Raw genomic sequence first — 26,483 nt, forward strand, 5'->3', positions numbered from 1 at the left:
AAGCTAATTTAGGATACAAATTTCAAACCTTCTTCTACTCCATCTCTTGCAAAGTGAAGAATATATTTGTTTATGGGAGAAAACAGAGCTAAAAGCAAAGGAAACAGCAGCTTTCCCATTACTAATTTTATTTGGGCTGACTAAATGTTGACTTCTACTCTGCCCAATTTCAGTGTTTCTGTGTTATTTCAATCTCTTAATAACAGAAAGTATCTTTAACATATACAATACCCCAGGAAATTAATACATTACAAATTACGAGAGAAAATTAAATTTGGTTTTATTAGTCATTGTGAATAGGAATGCAAGCAATTACGAATTTTTTTCAAAACTCTAATAGAATTCATATATTTAAGTTGAAAGAATAAGTACATTTTTTATTTTAAACCTTAATTTAGTGTTTTATGAACTTCTGATGACCCAGAATCACTGCTGGTCAATTTAAGAGCAGGTAGAAAGCAAGCACATACTTAGGCCTCCTTTTACTATGTAACTGTGTTGCTGTTTTCTTTTCCTCTGGACTCTTTGAAAGATCATCTCCTCCTGGTAGCTCAGGGGGCAGCGGTAAATCAGCAAGAAGACATCGGAGTTTCTTTTCTACTTCTTTTTTAACTGCTTTTACTGAAATATTTCCTCGTAAGCTAAAAGTGAAAGAAGTCAAATAAAACAAAAATTTTGTTGAGTAATAAAAATGTGCTTATGTCTCACATTTAAGTAGCAACAGTCATGAATATTCGACAATATTTCACATTATAAGACTATTGTCTGAGTTTCTTTCCAGCTAAAGTAATACACTATACTCAAATGTATAATGCAAAATTTGGGGTAAAAAATGATACAGAATTAGGTAAAAACTAAGGAAATCTGTATAAAGTAGGAACTTTAATAACTTTGTATCAATATTGATTCATTGTTAACGAATGTACCATACTGATGTAAGATATTAACAGTAAGGAAACTGGGTACAGGGTATTCAGCGTCCCTGTAGTGTCTTCATAATTTTTCTATAAATGTAAGACTGTTATAAAGTTTATTTTTTAAAATGATACAGAATTAACTATAAAACTGTACATAAAAATTGAAAATCAACTAAACATGCTTTGCATAAAAACTCAGTTTTGCAAAGCATTTCTTTTTTTTTTTTTTTTTTTGAGATGGAGTCTCACTGTCACCCAAGCTGGAGTGCAGTGGCAGGATCCTGGCTCACTGCAACCTCCACCTCCTGGGTTCAAGAGATTCTGTTGTCTCAGCCTCCCAAATAGCTGGGATTACAGGTGCCCACCACCACACCCGGCTAATTTTTGTATTTTTAATAGAGACGGGGTTTCACCATGTTGGCCAGGCTGGTCTTGAACTCCCAACCTCAAGTGATCCGCCCGCCTTGGCCTCACAACGCCCAGCTGCAAAGCATTTAGTTTGATTCTGGTAGAGACACAAAAGGTATTTTACTGTAAGAAATAAAAGAAAGCACATGATAATATTTATCTTGCCCATTTAAATAACCACAAGCAACAGCTAATTCAGCTTTGACCCTTTTCAGGGTTAATTAATTTTTCTAAATTGGCCAATGATTCTTCTAATTTTTTTTAAGATTCCAGCTTACTAGAATTACAGCTGAAATTTAAACTCCGTTAGCTTTGTACTTTTTCTGAATGCATAAAGAGCTCTGAGTTTTAAAGTATATCTTAACTTGGCAATTTATTTTAAATTTCCCTGATAAAAGTCTGTCATCTAATATAATGTGACACGTTGAAAGAGAATCTCATAATGATAATAAAATTTGGACTTCATATACTTTCATAGCAGTTGAGTCCCATAATGAAAACATTTATCGCAACTACACTGCTGTGATCAGAAATTACTGAAGATATTATTATCAATGTAAATAATTTAATTGTAATTATCCTCCTATTCGTGTTGAATAATAATACTGTAAAACAAATGAATCATTTAATACCACTTGATAAAAACAACTTAATAATACCATCTGATAAAAATGACTTAATTATCACAGTAAATTTATGTCCTGTGTTACTCACTGGAAGGTTCTTTAACAGAGAAAAAAACATGCTTTAAAAGAAATTGGTTTGTAGTTTTGTTTTGTTTCTTTAAGACGGAGTCTTGCTCTGTCGCCCAGGCTGGAGTGCAGTGGCACGATCCAGATGGAGTGCAACCTCCGTCTCCCGAGTTCAAGCGATTCTCCTGCCTCAGTCTCCTGAGTAGGTGGGACTACAGGCGTGTGCCACATGCCCGGCTAATTTTTTTGTATTTCTAGTAGAGATGGGGGGTTTCACCATGTTGGCCAGGCTGGTCTTGTACTCCCGACCTCAGATGATCCACCTACCTTGGCCTCCCAGAGAGCTAGGATTACAGGCGTGAGCCACCATGCCAGGCCTGCAGTTTTATTTTTAATGTATTACACAGCCCACTGCTCAATTTTCCTCTCCCTCCATTCAGTAAATATTGATTGTGAGATTCCATGTGCTAAGTATTTGTAAGGCACTGGAAATTTAACAACAAACACATTAAGCTACAGTTTCTTTCAAAAAAGAGCTTACAGTCTGGAAGACAGGTAGGAAGTAGGATAAAGTGTTATACAAACAGATTCCTAGAGTAATGTAGTAGCTAAAGGGTAGCTAAATCAGGTCTGAAATACAGTAAAGGCTTCTTTCTAGAAAAGGTATCACCTGAATGCCAACTGAAAATAGGCCTATTTAGAATAACTTATTTAGGAAACTACAGTCTCTAACTTGTAATGAGGCTTTACTCAAGAGTTCTTTGAAGATTTAAATCAACATTTTTGAGAGCAAAAAACTAAAGTCTTAATTTCACTTATAATTTAAAACTTAAAACACTATCTATATTAAATGTCAGTATATTAACTATCAAATACTACTTTCCAAGAACAATGTTACATAATTTAAAACATTTTTATTGAATATTTGCAATAATCAAATAGAAAATGTGCTTTTTAAAAACACTTCCATGCACCCCAGCAACAAAAATAAAATGCCTTAAAAAGAAATACACACGAGCAACAGAAAAAAAAAAAATTTTTGACTGAAGAAATAAAATTAGATCTGAATGAATGAAAACAAACCATGTTTTAATATGAGAAACTAGTATTGTAAAGCTGTCTCCAAATTATGACTCTATTAGATTTAATAGAGTTCCAAAAAAAATTCAAGGAAGAGTTTTTTTTTTTTAAATACAACTTGACAACCTGACTGATTATAAAATTTGTCTAAGAATAAAGGCAAAAGAACTGCCAAGAAATTTCTGAAAAAGCAAAATTAAGTGGGATTTGCCCTGTCAACCTATTCAGATATCTAGAACTAGAAGCCAAACGCTGGTTGAAGTCAAAGGATATGTATTACTCAGTCTATCCAATGTTTTATAAAAAAACTATGAATTGTCATTTTAAATCCAAAGATTTACATAATATTCAGGTTCTAGGCTTCCTCTTTTAAAAAAGCAAAAGTTCTAAGACAAGCTTAAATTCTTGTAGAGCAACACTGATGCTGAGGCTCAACAGCAGAGCCATTTACGCATCACTAATTTACTCCATCCCCTTCATTTTTATATTACTGTCTGCCCCTAAAATAGAAATTTGAGTTTGGGAGCCAATATACCATGTATCTAAAGACACTACAATGGTAAGATACTGACAAATATAATATGTTAAAAGAAAGTAGAGAAACATATATATGTAAGAATTTTTATATATGGAAATTAGTGAGATGAATTATACAATAAATGGTACTGGTAACAACATTGGGACGGAGGGAGTAAAGAATCAGAACACTTCTTTACACAATAACCAAAGCCAAACTTCTATGAGATCTGACTTAACCTTTTTAAATTTTATAAACCTAGAAGTCTTAAAGGAAAAAGAATAATAGATTTGACTAGATAAAAATGGAAAACATTCATATAACCAAAAGCAAAACAAATGTCAAAAATAAGTAACAGACTCTGAGAAGCAAAGGTCAACATCCCTAACATAACAACTAAACATCAATTAGAAAAAGGGAAACAACTTTAAGGAAAAGCCAGCACAGAATACAAGCAAGCAATTCACCAGAAAAATAATAAATAACCAATAAAAGTTCAAGAAAATACCATACCTTATTATCAGAAAAATGCAAAATTAAATAATTACATATTTTAAAGACTGTCAAAATTGACACTATCCAAAACTGTTAAGACAATTTCATACATCTGGGTGCATAAATTGTTATACAGCCTTACTAAGACATAATTTGGCAGTTTCTATCAAATTTTTAATGTGTATACTTTGACATGTAACTATCTTATAAAAATTACCTAAATATACATAAAATATTAATATATAAGGACAGTTTAATAGCAAATAATTATAAACCTAAGTATCCATTAATCGACAGAAGAACACGATACATCCATTCCTGTAATAAGAATACTGGGCCCATCGATACCAACATGGAAAGATCTCTAACACATTAAATGAAAAAGCAAGTCAAGGAACATTATCCATGGTATGATTCTAATTTTAAAAATAATAATAAAACAACTACATTCTGTGAAAACACACAGATTACCATCTATCTCATGATTTTGTGGGAAAACAGACTATAATTTTGAGAATGAAGCAAAATTCAAAGTGAGCCTAACATATACCTTTGACTAGAAAGCAAAGAAACACGAAAAAACAAATGAGGTCATGTCAAAAGAATAAAGGAGTCAGCTTATAGGAGTTTCCACTGGCCAAATTTCGGACAATGTGAGGGTAAAAAAGAATAGTGGCTATTACTATTAGTAACACAGAAAATAAATAAAAATCCATGAGACTAGAATGATTAAGTGGGATATGGGGAAACATGTATTTACAAAACAAGGCCAGTTAATGTTAAAAGGAATGGCAGAATTATAAAATAACCATTTTTAATCTGTGCAGCAGTAATGGAAAAAAAATCACCATTTGCAGTCCCTACTACAGTAACTGAATTAGACAAATACCATTAATGGTTGCTAAACCATTAGGTGATAGGTTGTAGGGAAAAAGGATATTCAATCACTGCCAAAAATATTACCCTACAGCTCACTTCTAATTGCAATAAGGAAAATGCACCCTCATACATGGAGAGACCTTAAAGTTGGTCATCACCTTAACCAAGTGATCACATCACTACCAGTAGAGTAAAACAATCTGATATTCTGGTCCTCCTGTAACAACAGCATAAAGTACATAAAATCACCTCTTAAATATTCTGGCTAAAAAACTGTGTATTCTTTATCTAAACAAAGCACAAGGAATTTCCAGATTATGGGAAATAAATGGGTTAGAGAAGAACAAGTTAAATGATAACAAGAAGAAATAATCAGATAAATCCAAAGGTGAGACATTCTGTAAGATTACTGGCCTAGACTCTTCAAAAAGTCATGGGGCTGGGAGCAGGGAGTAGCGGGGGAGTACTGATTATTCATTATATACAGTGGATGATATTATTATTTATTTCTGTTAGATTAACTACTATTGATTTCCTTGTTACCACAATGATACTATAATCAAGTAGGAGACTGACCTTATTCTTGGGAGATGACTTAAGTATTTAGGGTATAGTAAAAAGAAACGTATACACAGCTGGGAGTGGTGGCTCACACCTGTAATCCCAACACTTTGGGAGGCCCAGGCAGGAGGATCACAAGGTCAGGGGTTTGAGACCAGCCTGGTCAACACGGTGAAACCCCATTTCAACTAAAAATACAAAATTTAGCTGGGCATGGTGGTGTGCGCCTGTAATCCCAGCTACTCCGGAAGCTGAGGCAGGGGAAGTGCTTGAACCCAGGAGGCAGAGGTTGCAGTGAGCCTAGATGGCGCCACTGCATTCCAGCCTGGGCAACAGGGCAAGACTTCATCTCGGGGAGAAGTGTACACACACACACACACACACACACACACACCCCATTAATTCTCTTAAACAACTAGAGATGGAGTGTGTGTGCGTGTGTGTGTATAATTTTTTCCTTTTTTTGAGACAGGGTCTCATTCTGTCACCCAGGCAGGAGTGCAATGGTGCCATCACAGCTCACTGCATCCTCAACCTCTTGGGCTCAGGTGATGCTCCCACCTCAGCCTCCCAAGTAGCTGGGACTACAGGCCTGCACCACCAGAGCCAGATAATTTTTGTATTTTTTTGAAGAGATGGGGTTTCACCATGTTGCCGAGGCTCCTCTCAAACTCCTGGGTTCAGCCATCTGCCCACCTTGGCTTCCCAAAGTGCTGATTACACTTTGGGATTACAATTGTGAGCCACCACACCCGCTGACACAGAGCATATAAAACAAAATGTTAACATTTCGTGAATCTAGATGGATAACTTCCATCCAGTAGTTCCAGTAGTTACACAGATGCTAACTGTATTATCATTTCAATTTTTCTAAGTGCTTGAATACTTTCAAAATAAAGAATGTATGAGGGAAGGGGAGAATTTACTTGGATATACAATAAAACAGCAAAAACAAGTGGAGTAGAGGTTTGCAAAATCAAGAGGCCATCCAAAACACACACACACACACACACACTTTTGCTAATGTATTTGTGGATACAACAGTGAAAGTCAACCAGGAATACAGATACAGGCATGCTCAAAGAAAGCAAAGATCAAAAGCTTTCCTTAAGATACAGCAATGAGATTATGCAGACCATTACTCACTCTTCTCTTCTTTAAAGTGATCTTTAAATTTACAGTGAGTAATAAGTAAATAAAGATACCTCCCATATTCAGGTTTCCTAAAGCATGCTGTTAACAGAAAAGATTGTTTCTTTACCTCAAGAGAAATAGTTTATAAACCACTTTCAACTAATAGCTGTTCAGCAAAAAACAAAAAGTATACAATGGTTACTAAAAAGAAACTTGTAAACAAAATTACCAAGAGCATTACTTTCAGATACATGAAAAAAATGGCCTGGGGGTAGCCCCTCTTCATTATAAAAGTGGATGGAAAACCAACCAATAGTTCCTCTTTTACAAAAACCAATCCTTTCAAATGAAGCACTAGGTCTATTCGTTACACACCAGATCTACATGTTACACATACAATGGTTTATATATTATACAATGTAAATCATATTTTGTAATTTTTACTTTTTTTCAATAATCTAAAGCAGTTTTAAATATCTGTAATATTTCCAGCAGTGTTGATTTATACTATGACTAATTACAATAACTGAGATGTATAACACTTTACAGCTTGCAAAATTCAGTCCATCAACTAATTTAATCTTTACAAGTAATCTGTGAGGTTAAACTGTAAATATTTTCACTCATGACTGAGGCACAGAAAGATTGTCATGAGTAGTAAGAGGTAAAACTGGCACTAAAAACTAAGCTTTCTACTACAGCCCACTAACAAATGTTATTGTACTTCTAACAGTATTATAAATAGTAAATATAAAATAAGTCTCCTGTGCCATCCATTCCCTTCAGCGCCCATTTATTTCCAAAAATAATCACTTCTAACCATTTCTCTATACAATATATTTTTATTTAATCACCTAAAAACTTTTATAAAAAGTAAAACAATATCAAGTCTCTTCCTCATATGTAGTTAGTACATATATTTCGGTAAATTATAGACATCAAAATAAGGAAAGTTCCATTGGTGATGAATTAATCTTTGGCCACACAGACATGTAGTAGAAGTGCTCATGAATCTTTAGAAACTTCCGTATCCATTAAACATACAAACACATTCAAAGAAAGAAGAGACAACAAAAAGGGGAAAAAGCAGAGGAGACAGAAAAGGTGGATCAAAAAAAAAAAAGTAATGAACAAGAATTAAATGTGCCACCAACTAATTAAAGACAGATGCATAAAGAATATCCTCAGTAAGCACTCACATGTGTACGTAAGAGTTCTTGAAAAATATCCTAGTAAAAATTTACTCCTAAAGCATATATGAAGAATAAAGTAGGTCGGGAGCAGTGGCTCACGCCTGTAATCCCAACACTTTGGGAGGCCAAGGCAGGTGGATCGTGAGGTCAGGAGATCGAGACCATCCTGGCTAACATGGTGAAACTCCGTCTCTACTAAAAATAAAAGAAATTAGCTGGGCTTGGTGGCGGGCGCCTGTAGTCCCACCTACTCGGGAGGCTGAGGCAGGAAAACGGCATGAACCCGGGAGGCGGAACTTGCAGTGAGCCGAGATAGCACCACTGCACTCCAGCATGGGTGAAAGAGCAAGACTCCATCTCAAAAAAAAAAAAAAGGATAAAGTAGAGAAACACCAGTCTCAATGAAACATGGATTCTCAGTAACTGGTTACTCTCTAATGAAGTAACTCAATTCCACACTCAAACCTCACAATTACAAATCACTGCTCTTATGAACCTTCAGCGTTCCCTGAGAACAGTCAAACCTGCAAAAACAACAATTAGTAGTATAATTAAATAACACCCGATTAAATTGGATGGGGTCTCCCAACAACATTTTGATTATTTTTAAAAAGGCACCTGAAAGGGCATGAAACTCATTTCACTTTTGTTTGTGTTAAATTATAAAATTTTCGTAATGCCAAAGTAAGCACTTGTCCACATGGCATTTTTATCCATCTGACTTCAAAATCTATAAAAAAAAAAGTCAGCTAGGAAAACTACTCATATAGTTGCTTTTAGTGGGGAGTGGGAGGGGGTGGAAGCTCTAATTTCTTCATAAAACAAAAACAGCTAGGTGGTGTAACAGGCAGATAAACCACACAAGTCTAATTCTTCTACACTTGGATACAAAAAAGAAACATTCTTAGCTGTATTTTTACTTCCTCTTAAGAATATGTTTCTCAATAAAAAAAATAAGCCATACCCTCAATGTTCATAACAAAAATTTTTAAACATCTTAAAGGAAAGCATAATCACATTATGAATTTTCTTTCTTTTTTTTTTTGTGAGACACGGTCTTACTGTGTCACCCAGGCTGGAGTGCAGTGGCGCGATCTCAGCTCACTGCAACCTCCACCTCTCAGGTTCAAGTGACTCTCCTGCCTCAGCCTCCCTATTAGCTGGGATTACAGGCACCCGCCACTGTGCCCGGCTAAGTTTTTTGTATTTTTAGTAGAGACGGGGTTTCACCATGTTGGCCAGGCTGGTCTTGAACTCCTGACCTCAGGTGATCCAGCCGCCTCGGCCTCCCAAAGTGCTGGGATTACAGGTCTGAGCCACCACGCCTGGCCACTATTATGAGTTTTCTATAATATAATGTGATTAATCCCAACTGCAAGACAGGCTAAAAAAAATTTTTTTTTAATTAGAAGAGTTAAGAAAAGACTAAACTAAAAAGTGATAATAAAATCACTGACAGTGATAAATTTACAAGGCCACTGAAGAAACTTAGAAATAAATGAGACAAATGCTGAGATGTATATTAACCAGGGCCAACTCATTCATAAAATATCCTGTCTCTGATTACATCATCAAGGAAAACTAAACCAAAGAGAATACTGGCATTTCTAATACCCAAAATCATATTGAAATATTCATTGTATCCCAAGGCAATGGCAATTTTTCCCTGAATGTCTTAGTATAAATTTTAATTTTGCCATCTTGTATGCAATGTGCTTCATTTTAAGACGCATATAATAAAGAAAATTCATTCACTTACTTGTAGTCTTTTTCACTAAAGTTGTTTCGAGGGGGTTAGGGAAGGTCAAATCATTTCTCACTTCAGACTTACATTTTTTCTTTGAACAGTTATTGACAAATATTTTTTGCACTTACCTATCAGCTTCTTTATCTTCAGGCAGCATGGGAGGCAAAGGTAACGGTGGTAATGTAGAAGTCACTAAAGCTACATGTTGCTCCCTCTCCTTGGCTCCTATGCTTGGTGTAAGTGGTTTGGTTTTCTCTTTAAGAGATACTGGTTCCTCCTTTGTAGTAGCAGATTTACTCTCCTTTCCAACTATGACTGCTTTCTTGGTGGCTTTATCTACAATCAAATTATTTTCCACCTTCGTTACCTGAAGAGGTGGCTTTGTTTTTGCTTTGTCATTTTTTAAAGTTCCACCACTTGAGGGAGAAGGTGCATGTTCAATTTTAATTTTCTTCACATCCTTCACATGGTTTGTTTGTGATGCACTGGCACTAGTTTCCGTGTTCCCCTTGGTAGGTGTAGAAGTGTTTGAAGCTTTTGCAGCCTTGGCAGCAGCCTCAGCAGCCTTAGTTGCTTCTGCAGCTTTCGCTGCTTCTGCGGCTCTTGCTGCCTCTGCTGCTCGTGCTTTTTTATTCTTGTTCAATTCAGCTGCCAGGCTACTCTTCAGAGTTAGTGTGCTAGGAGAAATACTAGAATGACGACTTCTGGATCTAGACAATCTGTGCCTGCTACGAGATCTTGAATGCCTAGATGAATACGGGCTTCTGCTTCGGGATTTTCCAGACCGTCTGGTGAGAAATAATTAAGATTTAGTCAGTAATCGAGAAAGGTTCAGTTTGGAATTTACAAAGACAGTGCTAACTCGAGTTCATGAAATAAAACAGAAATTTACTTAATTTCAAAATTACATTTTTGAAGGAGTTTTGAAAAATAAAAAGTTCTTTAAAGTAGAGTATTATTTGGTGATCATAGTTTTCTTCAAAATGGATTGCCCTGATCTCGCTCTGGTCTACAAATGTAAAAATTAGGAGGAAAAATGTGACAAGGCATCACTGCTGTCTCAGAAAAAAGACGTAGGCAATAAGGCTACATCAATGGTAGTAGCAGCAGCAGGGTAAAGTCTGACAAATCTTTTACCAGGAGACAGTTGCCACATCTCAAAAGTACCTTCCTCAACTATAAGTTCAGAAGTAAGCAGTGCTCTGTCTATGGCAAAAGTGAAAAAGACAAGACTTACTACTGGGCAATAAGTAGAGTCTCTTAGAGTTCGTTTCAGAAAGATAGTTTTAAGAAAATTTACAGCCAGGGGTGATGGCTCACGCCTGTAATCACAGCACTTTGGGAGGCCAAGGCGAGCAGATCACAAGGTCAGGAGTTCGAGACCAGCCTGGCCAACATAGTGAATGAAACCCCGTCTCTACTGAAACTACAAAAATTAGCCCAGCATGGTGGCACACGCCTGTAGTCTCAGCCACTCAGGAGGCTAGGGCAGGAGAATTACTTGAACCTGGGAGGTGGAAGGCAACAGAGCGACACTCCATCTCAAAAAAATAAAAAAATTACATTCACACACATTAACTAAAATAGACATGAGCATAATCACTTTACTCACATAAACACACATATACAAGATAATATCTTACGAGCTACATAATTTCACACAGAAAATGCAACAAAGTAAAAACTATCCAATCACTCTCAATCTGAGGCTCTGACACTTTTCAAAATGAGAGTAAAAAAGTTAATATACATATCATTTAAGTCTTCAAAGTACTTGACAACTATTATTTTACCATAATATTAAACATTTACTAGTTAAGTATTATTACTCCAATTTCTCAGAAGGGAAAAGCACAGAGAGGCAAAGTAAAAATAACTCCCACAAAGAACTATGCCACAAATAGTAGTACAGTCTGAACTAGGACTTAGGTTTTTCAGACTCCTGGCTCTATAAAACAATGACAAACGAAATCTTGGAGACTACTTGATAATAATGAGGCCATTCACTTCCCAAAAATTATTGGAAAACATGTATTTAAAAGTATAGTGGCAACCAAAGTTCCCACAAAACAAATTTAACACAGTACCAAGTGAAAGGAAGCTGAGCTTTTCAAATCCATGAATTACCAAGACTTTTAAAATACACTCACAAGACAAAGACATTATGATAGTACTTTCACATTATCTCATTTAATGCCCTCATCAACCCAGTAAAGTATGCACAGTTAACAGATAAGAAATTGGGTAAAATATTACGTTACCTGAAGTCAACACCTGAACTCATTAGTAGTTGTGTTGCTTATTATCTTACTACAACTGCTCTACCTCTCAATACCTTTCTGCCCTACTCTGTGCCCAATGATGCTGACCCCAACAGATATGCCTTCTGAGTTCCAGGGCTGTCCTGCCACTGACAGAAGAAGGCAGAGAAAGGCTGGATTGTTTCTTCCTAGCTCCCTCCCTCCTCATGGCCACATTTTCTGGAAGAAGCTGCATCCCTCCACCACCATGGTTGCTATGAGGCACCCTCTTCACAGCTCTCACGAGGCTCCAATAGCACTATATTTTTCCTGCCCCTTTGGGCTTCCCTGTTGCTAGGAAAAACATGCCTTATGGGTTCCCTTAATCCAGGGCACCTCTGTAGTCTCTGCATTAAAGTCTCTTATAAGATCTGAGTTGGATTCTGTTTTTATCTAGAACTCAGGTCTTAAACTCAGCATTTTTTTTTTTTTTAACTCTGAAGTAGGCAGGTTAACACATTAACACACCGCCAAGGAGCTAGCTAGCAAGAATGTGGAGAAAAGGGAACCCTTGTACACTGTTGATGGGAATGTCAATTAGTATAACCACTATGAAGAACAGTTTGGAGGTTCCTCAAAAAGCTAAAAATAGAGCTATCTTATAATTCGGCAATCCCACTCCTAGGTACATACCCCAAAGAAAGGAAATCAATAATACTAAAGAGATACCTGCACTCCCATGTTTACTGCAGCACTATTCACATTAGCCAAGATTTGGAAGTAACCTAAGTGTCCATCAACAGATGAATGGATAAAGAAAATGTGGTACATATAAACAATGTAGTACTATTCAGCCATAAAAAGAAAATGAGATCCCATCACTTGCAACAGCATGGATGGAACTAGAGGTCATCATGTTACGTGAAATAAGTGAGGCACAGAAAGGCAAACTTTGCATGTTCTCACTTATTTGTGGGAGCTAAAAATTAAAACAATTCAACTCATGGAGACAGAAAGTAGAAGGACGGTTACCAGAGGCTGGAGGGGTAGTGACATGGTGGAGGGTTGGGGGAGGGTTAATGGGCACAAAAAATACAAAGAATGAAGGTAACCTACTATTTGCTAGCACAATATGCTGACTATAGTCAATTTTTTTTCTTTTCTTTTTTTCTTTTTTTAGTCAGAGTCTCGCTCCAGCCCTGGCTGGAGCGCAGTGGTGCAATCTTGGCTCACTGCAGCCTTTGCCTCCTGGGTTCAAGCGATTATCCTGCCTCAGCCTCCTGATAGCTGATATTACAGGCATACCCGCACCACGCCTGGCTAGTATTTGTATTTTTAGTAGAGAAAGGGTTTCACCATGTTAGCCAGGCTGGTCTCGAACTCCTGACCTCAGGTGATCTGCCTGCCTCGGCCTCCCAGAGTGCTGGGATTACAGGTGTGAACCACCACACCCGGCCAATAGTCAAAAATAATTTAAGTGTACATTTACAAAAAACTATAAGAGGATAGTTGGATTGTTTGTAACACAAAGGATAAATGCTTGTAACACAAAGGATAAAAGGATGCCCCATTTACCCTGATGTGACTAATATGCATGCATGCCTGTATCAAAATATCTCATGTAACCCATAAATATATACATCTACTATGTACCTGCAAAATTTCTTAAAATTTTTATTTCGTGAAATTTTTTTAATTCAAAAAAATAATAAATAGGCAGAGAATTTTTTTTTTTTTTTTTTGTAACAGGGTCTCACTGTCACCCAGGCTGGAGTGCAGAGACACTACCCATAGCTCACTGCAGCCTCGACTTCTTGGGCTAAAGCAATCCTCCACCTCAGCTTCCTGAGTAGCTGGGACAACAGTTGTGCGCCACCATGCCCAGCTAACTTTGTAGAGACAGGGTCTCACTCTGCTGCCCAAGCTGGTCTCGAACTCCTGGGCTCAAGGGATCCTCCTGCCTTGGCATCGCAAAGTGCTGGGATTACAGGCATGAGCCACCATGCCCAGCCACTGAAAATTTCCGTTCTTAGTTGCCATTAATACAGTGTGGAGGGAAGTGTTTAGAAACATTCTAATTCTAGGATAAAAACAAAATATCAATAAGCTTATAATTATACATAGAAATGAGAGGAAATGTTTGGCTAAATATGAAGTGATTGTAAGCTCGTTGTGAAATAAGTTGGTTAACTTTAATATAGGAACCAAAAGTGTCATAACATGAAATACTCAGCCACATTTTTAATTTCCTCTCCCTTCAGATTTTGTTGGAGCTCCAAACAAGTCTGATATACGTTATGTTTCTATTCCCTGATCAGATACTGACAAGTAGCAGAAAGGTAAGCAGCAGAAGAAAGCAGAGACTGTCATCTCATCAAAGGTAACAGCATAGAAGGTTTGGAAAGCAAACCTTCTTTTCTTAAATCAACTTTTCTTACACTGGCAAGATTCTGGTCATCAATTTCATTCAGACACATAAACTATATTTAATTGAAATTTACAATCAGTGAATCTTACCTAAGAAAAGAGATACAAAGATAATAGGTAAAATCCCAACACAATTCATTCTTCTGAACTATTAATCTCTTTTAGACAGAATCTGAATAACAGAGATAAAGACTCAGAAAACTTTTGTTCTACAAAAAGATATTTTGGGGCCGGGCGCAGTGGCTCACGCCTGTAATCCCAGCACTTTGGGAGGTTGAGGTGGGCGGAACACGAGGTCAGGAGATCGAGACCATCCTGGCTAACATGGTGAAACCCCATCTCTACTAAAAAAAAAAAAATACAAAAAAATTAGCCAGGCATAGTGGCGGGTGCCTGTGGTCCCAGCTAATCGGGAGGCTGAGGCAGGAGAATGGCATGAACCCAGGAGGCAGAGCTTGCAGTGAGCCAAGACTGTGCCACTGCACTCCAGCCTGAGCAACAGAGCAAGACTCTGTCTCAAAAAAAAAAAAGATATTTTGGAAGCGACTTTTTATAGTATTTGATCACTGTATCAACTGAATTATTCTACATACAACTTCCGTTCCTCTCCAACTCTTTTATTTCTCTACAAAAGTTCCTTCCTTAAACTATTTATTTCATGTCTTAGTAAATTTCCATTCTCTCAGATATTGTGATTTGCTCATAAATTCCAATAATATATTTACTGTTTATAACAAACATGGTTTGGGAACCTAAAACTAAACACATTTAAGTTTAGGCCATTTTTACTAATGATTAATATTTCAGCCATAAAAAGTTATGAGAGTAAGAGAGAAGTGCATCTTTAAAACTATATAATGAATTATGGCATGATAATCTTTTACTAAAAGAATTGAAATGGGGGTAGGTAGCAGGTCCAACCTCCTTGTTTAATAGGTAATTTTTAGACAGGGTCTCTCACTTTTTTGCACAGGCTGGAGTGCAGTGGTGCAAAACAAGGCTCACTGCAGCCTCGACCTCTCAGGGTCAAGTGATCCTCCCACCCACCTCCCCCCCGCCCCAAGTAGCTGGGACTACAGGCATGCACCACCACACCCAACTAATTTTTGTATATTTTGTAGGGATAGGGGTTTTGCCATGTTGTCTAGGCTGATCTCAAACTCCTGGACTCAAGTGATCTGTCCACTTTGGCCTAGGGTTACAGGCATGAGCCACTGCACCCAGCCAAGATTTTTCTGTCTAAAAATGTTTTCCTAATATTCCTACAGTGTTGTAGAAATTAATGAATATATATTACCTATTTCTTGCTTCTGATGTTTTTAAGAGGCTACAGGACCTCTTTAAGAAGAGAACTGTCTACGTTTCTAACAGGTTTTCCCAAATACACACAACACAAAGTACCAGAATAAAAACCCAGTATCCTGAAACCCAACTGGTTAGTGCTTATTGTTAGACTATTTAGTGTTCCTTGGAGAGCACTGTGTAGTGTTCACTTGACTGTTATCTTACAGTCTCTCCAAGAGTCTAGGTCTTCTGAAAATTGTTTCTAATTAGCAAATACTGCGTCCTAAAAATTTTACTATAATACTGATAATATCCAGTCCTCCACTGTTGAAAATAACACAGAGCAGCATCACTCAATGGAACTTTCTGGATGACAGAAATGTTCTATACATATGATGTCCAATACAGTAGCTGCTATCCACAATATCTTTGAGGCGAATGTTTCCATTCTGCTTATTTCTCATGCTAATAGCAGCTGTGTCCATTTCAAAAACTTATTAACCCCCCAAAAAAGCTATGAATATGACTCCCAAACTGAAAAGCACTATTAGAAAGTGATGTTCCTGTGTATTTTGTCATGTAACATTATAACAGCCCTATTAACTATATGTAACAGCACTGTGGTAGCCTCTTAAATTCATCTCCTTGTTTCAAATTTTCTTCCACTCTAATCTATATTACTAGACTCAAAATACTATTCTCACCGGTTCCTGAAATTATGACACGCAAAGCAAATATACCCTCCTGTAACATCTACTCCTTACCATTCTCTATTTTTAATTTCACTACTCTCCACTCATTTACCCAGGCTAGAAATCTAGTTTCCCAGTTCCCATACCACATCCCCTTAATTGTCTCATTTTACTGATTCTAACTCTATACTATTCCCTTATATCCATACCCTCTGAATGTTTCTGATCGTTGTTGTAACAGAAAACTCCACAAAGTTAGTGGTTCAGAACAACACAAATTTATTATCTTGCAGTTCTGCAAGTCGGAAGTCCAAAATCAGTCTCAGTGAACTAAAATCAACATGTCACCAGAGCTTTGTTCCTTCTGGAGTCTCTTGGGAAAATGTTCCCTTACCTTTCCAGCTTCCACAGGCTGTCTACATTCCTTGGCTCAAAACCTTACATCACTTGGGCTTCTACTTTCATCATGACATTTCCTCTCTCCTATTCCTGTCATCAGGTGAGTTCTCTGACTAGACCCTACAGCCTCTTTTATAAAAATCCTTGTGATTACACAGGACCCATCCAGATAACCCAGAATAACCCCGCCATATCAAGATACTTAATTTAATCATATCTACAAAGTTCCTCTTAAAATGTAAGGTGTAACAGTCAGAGATTGCAAAGATTAGGGTATGGCACCTGGAGGGGGTGTGGTGTTGGGTGAGTATTATTTGGCCTATCACATCCTCCTCTTCCATTCTCGAGGACACTGTTCTACTTTAGAACTCATTACCACTTCCCTAGACTACCATATCATCTTAAAAAAATAAGCAGTCTCTTGGCCACGTGCGGTGGCTCACACTTGTAATCCCAGCACTTTCGGAAACCGAGATGGGCAGATCACCTGAGGTCAGAAGTTCGAGACCAACCTGACCAACATGGAGAAACCCTGTCTCTACTAAAAATACAAAACTAGCCGGGTGTGGTGGCACATGCCTGTAATCCCAGCTACTTGGGAGGCTGAGGCAGGAGAATCGCTTGAACCTGGGAGGCGGAGGTTGCGGTGAACCGAGATCATGCCATTGCACTCCAGCCTGGGCAACAAGGGCAAAAACTCCATCTCAAAAAAAAAAAAAAAAAAAAAGAAAGAAAGAAAGAAAGAAAAAAATCTACATTACTAGTCTTTTTTACTTTATTACTAGTCTCTGTCTGCTCCATCTCTACAGACACAATAACCAAACTAATTCTCACCGTTCAGCGATTATTACATGTCCCAAATTCACTCATTCTCCTCCTCTTAGTAGCTATTCCAAACCTTCACAACTTTCATCAAGCTCACACAATCCTATTCCCAGTCTTCTCATAGCATAGCTTTACTTATTGTTTCACAGAAAAAACAAAGACTACCAGGCATGTCTCTTGCCTACAAATTTATCTGTGTTTCCTGTGCCTTCATCCACTGTACATTCCACCTCAATTAAGAGAGGAGGTGTTCCTCTTTCTATCTAAGGCTAACTCCCCTATAATGCATCAATCTCATACTCTCTAGAGCCTTACTTCTTAGAGTGTAGTCCATAGACAGGCAGCATCAGCATCAATTGTGAGCTTGTCAGAAACGCTGTGTTTCAGACTCCAGCCCAGACCTACTAAACCACAATCTGCATTTTAACAAGATATCCATTAAAGTTTGAGATGCACTATGCTAGGCTACTCTATGACAATAGCTGGCTTATTCTATTAATTGTGATGTTAACCTTTGCTGTTCATTTGTTAATTCCCCTGAAGGAATAAATTACTCAAATCTCTAAGATCTTTAAAAACAGACAAGAAAACAAAACAAAGAGAAAATGATGGCATACTGATACTATCTTTATCTCTCCTTCTCCTTTGTCCTTTCAATCCTCAAATCACTACAATCTGGCTTATACATACATCTTCTCTGCAACTGGTCACCTCTGAAGCAACCAATGACCTACCTTTCAAAAAACGAAAAAGAAAAAAACATCACTGCCTGTGATAATGTTGGCTACAACCTTAAAAGTCTCTCTCTGCTCCAATTATTTGGAGTACTTCCTAGCTATTTCTACTACCTTTTGTCTTCATGATTTTCTTACTTCTATGGCTGTTTCTGCACCTTGAGGTTTTTCTTCCTTCCTATACTCATTCTCCCACGAGTTTAATTTATGTTACGTGTGGCTTAAATGATTACCTAAATGTTGTCAATTCGTCCCCCATCACCCCCGCAAATCATCCTCTCTACTTCCAACTCTCTGACATGCATCTTCAACACAATACAGCTAAAACTATTAAGCTTCCTCTTCAATTCCACCCTCCTTCTCCTTAAATATACCCTATTCTCAGGCAGTGGCACCCTCTAAAACAGCAGAAACCTGGAAATTATTCTACATTCCACATGATCCCTTTTATCTCTTCTCACAGATCTATTTGGTTTCCAAGCTCCATCAATTCTACATCTCAAGCATCTCTCCAGTTTTCCATGCTCTTTATCCCCATAGCTACTATTCCACATTAGGTACTGCATCATCACACACTTGGCCCAGTGCAAGTCTCCTTACCAGGTTCCCACCTCGAGTCTCCACCCTTTCCAATTAACTCTGCACTTGAATAACCTTACAGTTACCCCAAAACCTTTGGCCTTGCTTGACTTGCATATAAAGTCCTTGTCCAGCCATCACAAAATATAGGAAGTGTCAGGCCTAGAATGTTTCTCTCATATTCCTCTCTTCACCTCCTTTATTTAGGAAACAAAAGGATACTTCGTATCTCAGCACAGTGTTTACCACCTTTATAAGGCCCTCTCTTATTACGCCACTCAGCTAGAGCTGGTACTTGTCCTATGATCCCATCACAACTCTGTTTATATCTCAGAATAAAAATAATCAGATAATCTATCTTCCCCAACTAAACTGAGATATTCTATCTTCAAGCCTTGACTTCTATCATAAACCTGGCAGTGGCAGATGCCCAATAAATATTTACATAACACTGCTGACAGTATTCCTATTGAAAAGATTTCACAGCAGCCTAGTATCAAGGTACTGCATAATCTGTCTGGTCCTAACCTATCTTTGCTTATCAAGTACTAAATTTGCCCAATACTTCCATGCCTTTACACTCCCACATACTGGCCTAGCGAGAATATCATCTTGCCCTCCATCTTCTATTCAAGGCTTATCCATCTCTCAAGGACTAGCATAAAGGACTTCATAAAGCCTTATGAAGAAAGAAGCCAAATCCAAGCAAGAAGCAGGCCCTCCATTCTTTGAACTCCCATAGCATTTTATCTGCACCCTTCTTATGATCTATCACTCTTAATTTCATATTTTAGATATCAACCACATTGTCTATTAGACTGTACCCTCTTTGAGGAGCAGAAACTGAGTCTAATTCATTGTTGTATCACTCCACAGCCCCTAGCATAATTCAGTGTTTTATTCATTGAATAAAACAAATACCGTACAGCAGTCCCCTTATCCGCAATTTCACTTTCCATGGTTTCTCTTATGCAAGGTACAGTATAATAAGATATGTTGAGAGAGACTCTACCTTCACATAACTTTTATTTTACAGTATTGTTATAATTGTTTATTTTATTATTGTTGTTAATCTCTTACTGTGCCTAATTTATAAGTTAAACTTTATCACAGGTACGTATGTATAGAAAAAAACATAGTATATTTAGAGTGGAGTACTATTTTGGTGGTTTCAGGCAACCACTGGGAGTATCAGAATATATGCCCCATGGAAAACTGGGGACATGACTGTATACCACACTAACCCTCACAGGTTCACATTTATAAGCATTTTTCATTTGATTTGCTCCTCATATGCAACCAAGGTATAGAGAAAGCAGATGGGGGAACTAAGAAGAGGCAGAGTCAATATTCAAACCCAAGTCTTCCACTTCAAAGCCAGGCACTATTTATTGCTACCACACTATCTCTTTCTCCTCCATTTGTTTCTGTCTCTCTCTCTCTCTCTCTCTCTCTGTGTGTGTGTGTGTGTGTGAGAGAGAGAGAGAGAGAGAGAGAGATGGAATCTCCCTCTGTTGCCCAGGCTGGAGTGCAATGGCACGATCTCGGCTCACTGCAACCTCCACCTCCTGGGTTCAAGCGATTCTCCTGCCTTAGCCTCCCAAGTAGCTGGGATTACAGCACCCACCATTACACCCAGCTAAATTTTGTATTTTTAGTAGAGACGGGGTTTCACCATGTTAGGCTGGTCTCAAACTCCTGACCGTAGGTGATCCGCCTATCTTGGCCTCCCAAAGTGCTGGGATTACAGGTGTGAGCCTGTTTAATTCTTATCTATCTTTCATGGGTCAAGCTCAAGTCTCATCTCTATCACTTCCCTATTTGCTGATCACACAGTACTTGTTACAGGTTGGCTTGTATTTTATGTCTTTGTCTAAGAACATAAATTGGATTATGCCATGTCCTTGCTTAAAACTCTGCAATAGCTTCCAACTTCATTTAAAATAAAAATAAAACTCTGTGTTGTGACTCACAAGGCCTAAACTGCCTTCTATCTTTATTATACCCTTCTTTATTTACTAGACTCCAGCCATGCTGGTCTCCTTTCTGCTTTTGCAGAAGGTCAAGATTCTTCCTGACTTGGTGCCTAAGCATGCATCATTTTCTTTTCCTGGGATGCTTAGATCATCACATGGCTGGCTCTTTCTCATAATTTCAACATTAATGCATACATTATTCATTATAAAACACTGTTCAAATGTTTCTGTACGCATGGTATACGAGAAACCAATGTGGCAATCATTACACACATACTACAAAATAGGAGATTTCCTTTTTTCATGGCCCCTAGAATAGTAATGAATACTTACATTAATATATGCTCACGTATAGGGGTCAAACAAGGTATTTGAGGGGGTTTTTTTTGTTTTTTGTTTTGCTTTGAGACAGGGTCTCACTCTGTTGCTCAGGCTGGAGTGCAGTGGTGCAATCTTGGCTCACTGCAGCCTCAAACTCCCGGGCTCAAGCGATTCTCCTGCCTCAGCCCAAGTAGATGGGACTACAGGTGCACACCATCAGGTCCGGCAAATTTTTGTATTTTCTGTAGAGACAAGTTTTTGCCATGTTGCCCAGGCTAATCTCAAACTCCTGGGTTCAAGTGACCCTCCTGCCTCGGTCTCCCAAAGTGCTGGGATAACAGGTGTGAGCCACCATGCCCAACACAGAATTTTTTTTCCACCAGAACTTAAGACTTTGAGGGAAACAAAGTCTTTTTTTTTTTTCTGACTTCTGCAATGACTTGGAATCAAAGTCATTATTTTTTATTAAAAAATAAAACTAGCCATTTATGACGAATCTGCAGCTAACCACTTTGCGAAGAAAGACTAAATGAGAAACAAGACAAGAAAGTCCCTTTTCATCCCTTCTGTTCAACAATGTATTTGAGGTTCTAGCCATTGTAATTAGTCAAGATAATGGGTGCAGGAAATCAACATGGCACATGGATACATATGTAACAAAGCTGCACATTGTGCACATGTACCCTAAAACCCTAAAGTATAATAAAAAAAAAAAAAAAAAGAAATAAAAGGAATTCCGGCTGGGCACTGTGGCTCACGCCTGTAATCCCAGTACTTTGGGAGGCCAAGGTGGGTGGATCACCTGAGGTCAGGAGTTTGAGACCAGTCTGGCCAACATGGCGAAATCTGTTTCTACTAAAAATACAAAAATTAGCCAGCCATGGTGGCATTCACCTGTAATCCCAGCTACATGGGAGGCTGAGGCAGGAGAATCACTTGAACCCAGGAGGCAGAGTTGCAGTGAGCCAAGACCGTGCCACTGCACTCCAGCCTGGGCAATAGAGCGAGACTTCATCTCAAAAAAAAAAAAAGAAAAGAAAAGAAAAAAGAAAACAATCCCATTGCAATAGCCTTTAAAAGGATGAAATACCTAAAAATTTAATTTAAAAAGTGCAAGGCTTATACCCTGAAAACTACAAAACACACTAAAAAATATTAATGAAAATCTAAATAAAAGGAAAGACATCCCATGTTCACGTATTAGATGACTTAAATTGTTAAAAGGTAATACTCCCTAGCCAGGCACGCTGGCTCATGCCTATAATCCCAACACCTTGGGAGGCCAAGGCAGGAGGAGTGCTTGAGCCTAGGAATTCAAGACCACCCTGAGCAATATAGTGAAACCCTGTCTCAAAAAAAAAAAAAAAAAATTAACAAGATAGTACTCCCCAAATTAATCTAAAAAGTCAATGTATTACAGTTCTGTAGTGATGAAACAAAAAATTTTTTAAATCAATGTACTCTCTATCAAAATCCTAGCTGCTTTTTTGAACTAACTGGTAAGCTGATTCTAAAATTCATTTGAAAATGCCAAGAACCCAAACAGTCAAAACAATCTTAAAAAAGACCTAAGTTGGAAGATTCACACTTCCTGATTTCAAAAATTACTGCAAAATCAGAGTAAGCAAGACTGTGTGGTACTGGCATACGGACGGATACATAAATCAGTGGAATAGAATTCAGAGTACATAAATAAATCCTAACATTTGTGATCAGTTGATTTTCAACAAGGGTGCTAAGACAATTCAATGGAAAAGGAATACTCTTTTCAACAAATGGTGCTGGGACAACTCTATATCCACACACAAAAGAATGAAGCTAGACCTCTTCCTTTCACCATACAAAAAACTGAAAATGGATCAAAGTAGGAGCTAAAACTATAAAATTTTTAGAGGAAAATGCAGGAAATCTTTGTGAACATAGATTAGGCAAAGCCTTCTTAGATTTGAGACCAAAAAACACAAGCAATAAATAATAAATTGGACTTCATCAAAATAAAATACTTTTGTGCTTTAACAGACACCATCAACAACGTGACAGAATGAAAGAAATTATTTGTAAATCATGTATCTGATAAAGGACTTATCTAGAATAGACAGTATAAAAAACTCTTAAGATCCTATAATAAGACAACAGCCCAATTTAAAAATGGGCAAAGAAGGCTGGGCACGGTGTCTCATGCCCGTAATCCCAGCATTTTGGGAGGCCAAGGTGGGAGGATTGCTTGAGCTTGAGTTTGAGACCAGACTGGGCAGCATGGCGAAACCTCACTATACAAAAATACAAAAAAATTAGCCAGGTATGGTGGCGTCCACCTATGGTCCCAGCTGCTCAGGAGGCTAAGATAGGGAAATCATTTGAGCCCCAGAGATGGAGGCTGCAGTGAGCCAAGATTGTGCCACTGCACTCTAGCCTGGGCAACAGAGTGAGACCCTGTCTCAAAAAAAAACGGGGGGTGGTGGGGGTGGACAAGAGATTCATGTAGACATTTCTCAAAAAAAGATTTTGGCCATTTCTCAAATGGTCAAAAACACATGAAAAGATGCTCAACTTTATTTGCCATTAGAGAAATGCAAATCCAAACCAAAATGTGATCCCACTGCAAATACCAAGATGGCTATAATCAAAAAGACAACTCTTGTTGAGGATGTGAAGAAACTGGAACCCTCATATGTTGCTGATATGAATATAAAAATGATGCAGCTACTTTAAAAAACAGCTTGACAGCTCTTTAAAATCTTAAACATAGAATTATCATATGACCCAGCAATTCTACTCCTAGGTACACGCTCAAGAGAAAAACAAATGCTCATGCAAAAACTTGTACACAAATGTTCATAGCAGCATTAAAAAAATAGCCAAAAAGTTAATCCAAAGGTCCATGACTAATGATAAAATGTGGCATAACTGTACAATGGGATATTTGGCCAATAAAAGGAATATTGATCCATACTACAACACAGATAAACTTTGAAAACATTATGCTTTAGTGAAAGAATCCAGCCACAAAAGATCATACATTATATGATTCCACTGAAATGAAATGTCCAGCATAGATAAATCTATAAAGACAGAAAGAAATCACCAACCGTTGGTTGCCAAAACTGTGGAATGTGGGAATGAGGACTGACTGCTAAATAGCCATGGAGTTTCTCTCTGGAGTGACTGAAATATTCTCAAATTAGTGGTGACGGTTACACAACGCTATGAAGAGACTAAAGACTAATAAATTGTAGTTTAAAACAGTAACTACAGTATGTGAAATACATTTCAATAAACATGTTATTTTTAAAACTAGAAAAGATAACATAAAACTGAAATGTTTTGTGTTTATTCTAAAAATATACTTCCTTTATGGTCCTTATGCCATATTAAAAGTAACGATAACAACAACAAAAATACACGTGGCTGACTTTTTGCAGATTTGCTCAAGCAAACATGTTCTAGTTCACTGAGCATAAATTCTGTGTTTGTCTTCATGTTTCCCTGAACCATGCCTTGAGATGTATTTTTGAAGACGGAAAATGAAAAGCAGGTGAGGAGTAGGAGGGAGCTCAGTACTTGACATGCACAAAAGCACATACTTTGATTAGTCTCTCTCTAGCCATCAAGAATTTGTTCATACTGTATTACTAGACCTTGTTAATATCAACAGAATTTTTTTAACCGTGTGGGGCTGGACCTTTTTTTATTTTTTTTTGTTTTTCGTTTTTTGTTTTTTTGAGACGGAGTCTTGCTCTGTTGCCCAGGCAGTGGTGCAATCTCAGCTCACTGCAAGCTCCACCTCCCAGGTTCAAGTGATTCTTCTGCCTCAGCCTCCCAAGTAGCTGGGACTATAGGCGCCCGCCACCACGTCCGGCTAATTTTTCTATTTTTAGTAAAGACAGAGTTTCACCATATTGGCCAGGCTGGTTTCGAACTCCTGACCTCGTGATCTGCCTGCCTCGGCCTCCCAAAGTGCTGAGATTACAGGCATGAGCCACCGCGCCCAGACTGGACCTCTTTTTTTTTTCTTAATCCAAAGCAATTTATGCTGAAGGAATAGTTTGCTAGAAAATACAAGGGGTTTTTTTTGTTTGTTTTTTGTTGTTTTTTTTGAGATCGAGTCTTACTCTGTTGCCCAGGCTGGAGTGTAGTGGCAAGATCTTGGCTCATGGCAACCTCCGCCTCCTGGGTTCAAGCGATTCTCCTACTTCAGCCTTCCGAGTAGCTGGGATTACAGGTGCACACCACCACACCCAGCTAGTTTTTGTACCCTTAGTAGAGACGGGGTTTTGCCATGTTGACCAGGCTAGTCTTGAACTGGCCTCAGTTGATCTGCTGCCCTGGCCTCCCAAACTGCTGGGATTACAGGCATGAGCCACCACACCCAGCCCTAGAAAATAAAATTATAAAACAAGACAGGCAATTTAATCTCACTTGCTAGGTACCTACTATCAAATGCTGTACTAGGTGCTTAAGAACCACAAATATTTAAAAAGTCACAGGACTTGAAATCCAATGGTTGAAGCAAAACCAAAATATTATAGAAATTTATCAGCCAGAAATGCAACAAGTCAAAATATTAAGGAAAAAATTTCGGTTTAGGATTCCATACCCAGTAAAACTATCTTTCAAAATGGAGACTTTATCAGACACAGAAAAAGCAGACCTACATTATAAAAAATGTTCAAAGCTATTCCTCCAGCCAGAGGAAAATGATACTACATGGAAAGTTAGATCTGTAAAAAGGAAAAGCATTTGAAAAGATAAATATTTGAGTAAATATAAGTGCCTCTTCTAATTTTAAATTTTATGTCTATTTAACACACATACGCCATGCAAACACAGACATAAAACAGATGACAACAGGACGGGCGCAGTGGCTCACACCTGTAATCCCAGCACTTTGGGAGGCTGAAGTGGGTGGATCACTTGAGGTCAGGAGTTCAAGACCAGCCTGGCCAACAGGGTGAAATCCCATCTCTACTAAAAATACAAAAATTAGCTGGGCGTGGTGGCACATGCCTGCAATCCCAGCTACTGGGGAGGCTGAGGCAAGAGAATTGCTTGAACCTGGGAGGCAGAGGCTGCAGTGAGCCAAGATCACGACACTGCACTCCAGCCTAGGCGAACAAGTAAGACTCCGTCTCAGAAAAAAAAAAAAGATGACAACAGTACAAAACACAAGATGAAAATGTAAGTATGCTATCATAATGTTAACATTATACATAAAAGTAGACTGATAAACATGCACATTATAAGCCTAAGGAGAAAATATCTGTTACTGTGGGTTAGGCAAAAATTTTTTGGGACATAAAATGCATAAATCTGGCCGAACACAGTGGGTGGCTCACGCCTGTAACCCCAGCACTTTGGGAGGCAGGAGCGGGTTGAGGTCAGG

The 26,483-nt window shown here is 38.0% G+C and overlaps 1 protein-coding gene across 4 annotated transcripts in view; it reads right to left on the bottom strand.

Annotated features, from left to right (window-relative positions):
• CDK13 (cyclin dependent kinase 13) overlaps positions 1-26,483 on the bottom strand; it is a 146,936-nt gene that overhangs the window by 100,692 nt on the left and 19,761 nt on the right. For all 4 annotated transcript variants that reach the window (XM_032758272.2, XM_032758270.2, XM_032758271.2 and 1 more), the window contains exons 2-3: positions 9,752-10,411; positions 471-641 (exon numbers count right to left, since the gene is read on the bottom strand). In XM_032758272.2, the coding sequence (XP_032614163.1) occupies positions 471-641; positions 9,752-10,411 (831 nt within the window). The remainder of the gene's footprint in view (positions 1-470; positions 642-9,751; positions 10,412-26,483) is intronic.

Source organism: Hylobates moloch, unplaced genomic scaffold (assembly GCF_009828535.3).
Source record: "Hylobates moloch isolate HMO894 unplaced genomic scaffold, HMol_V3 SCAFFOLD_1, whole genome shotgun sequence".
Lineage (NCBI taxonomy): Eukaryota > Metazoa > Chordata > Mammalia > Primates > Hylobatidae > Hylobates > Hylobates moloch.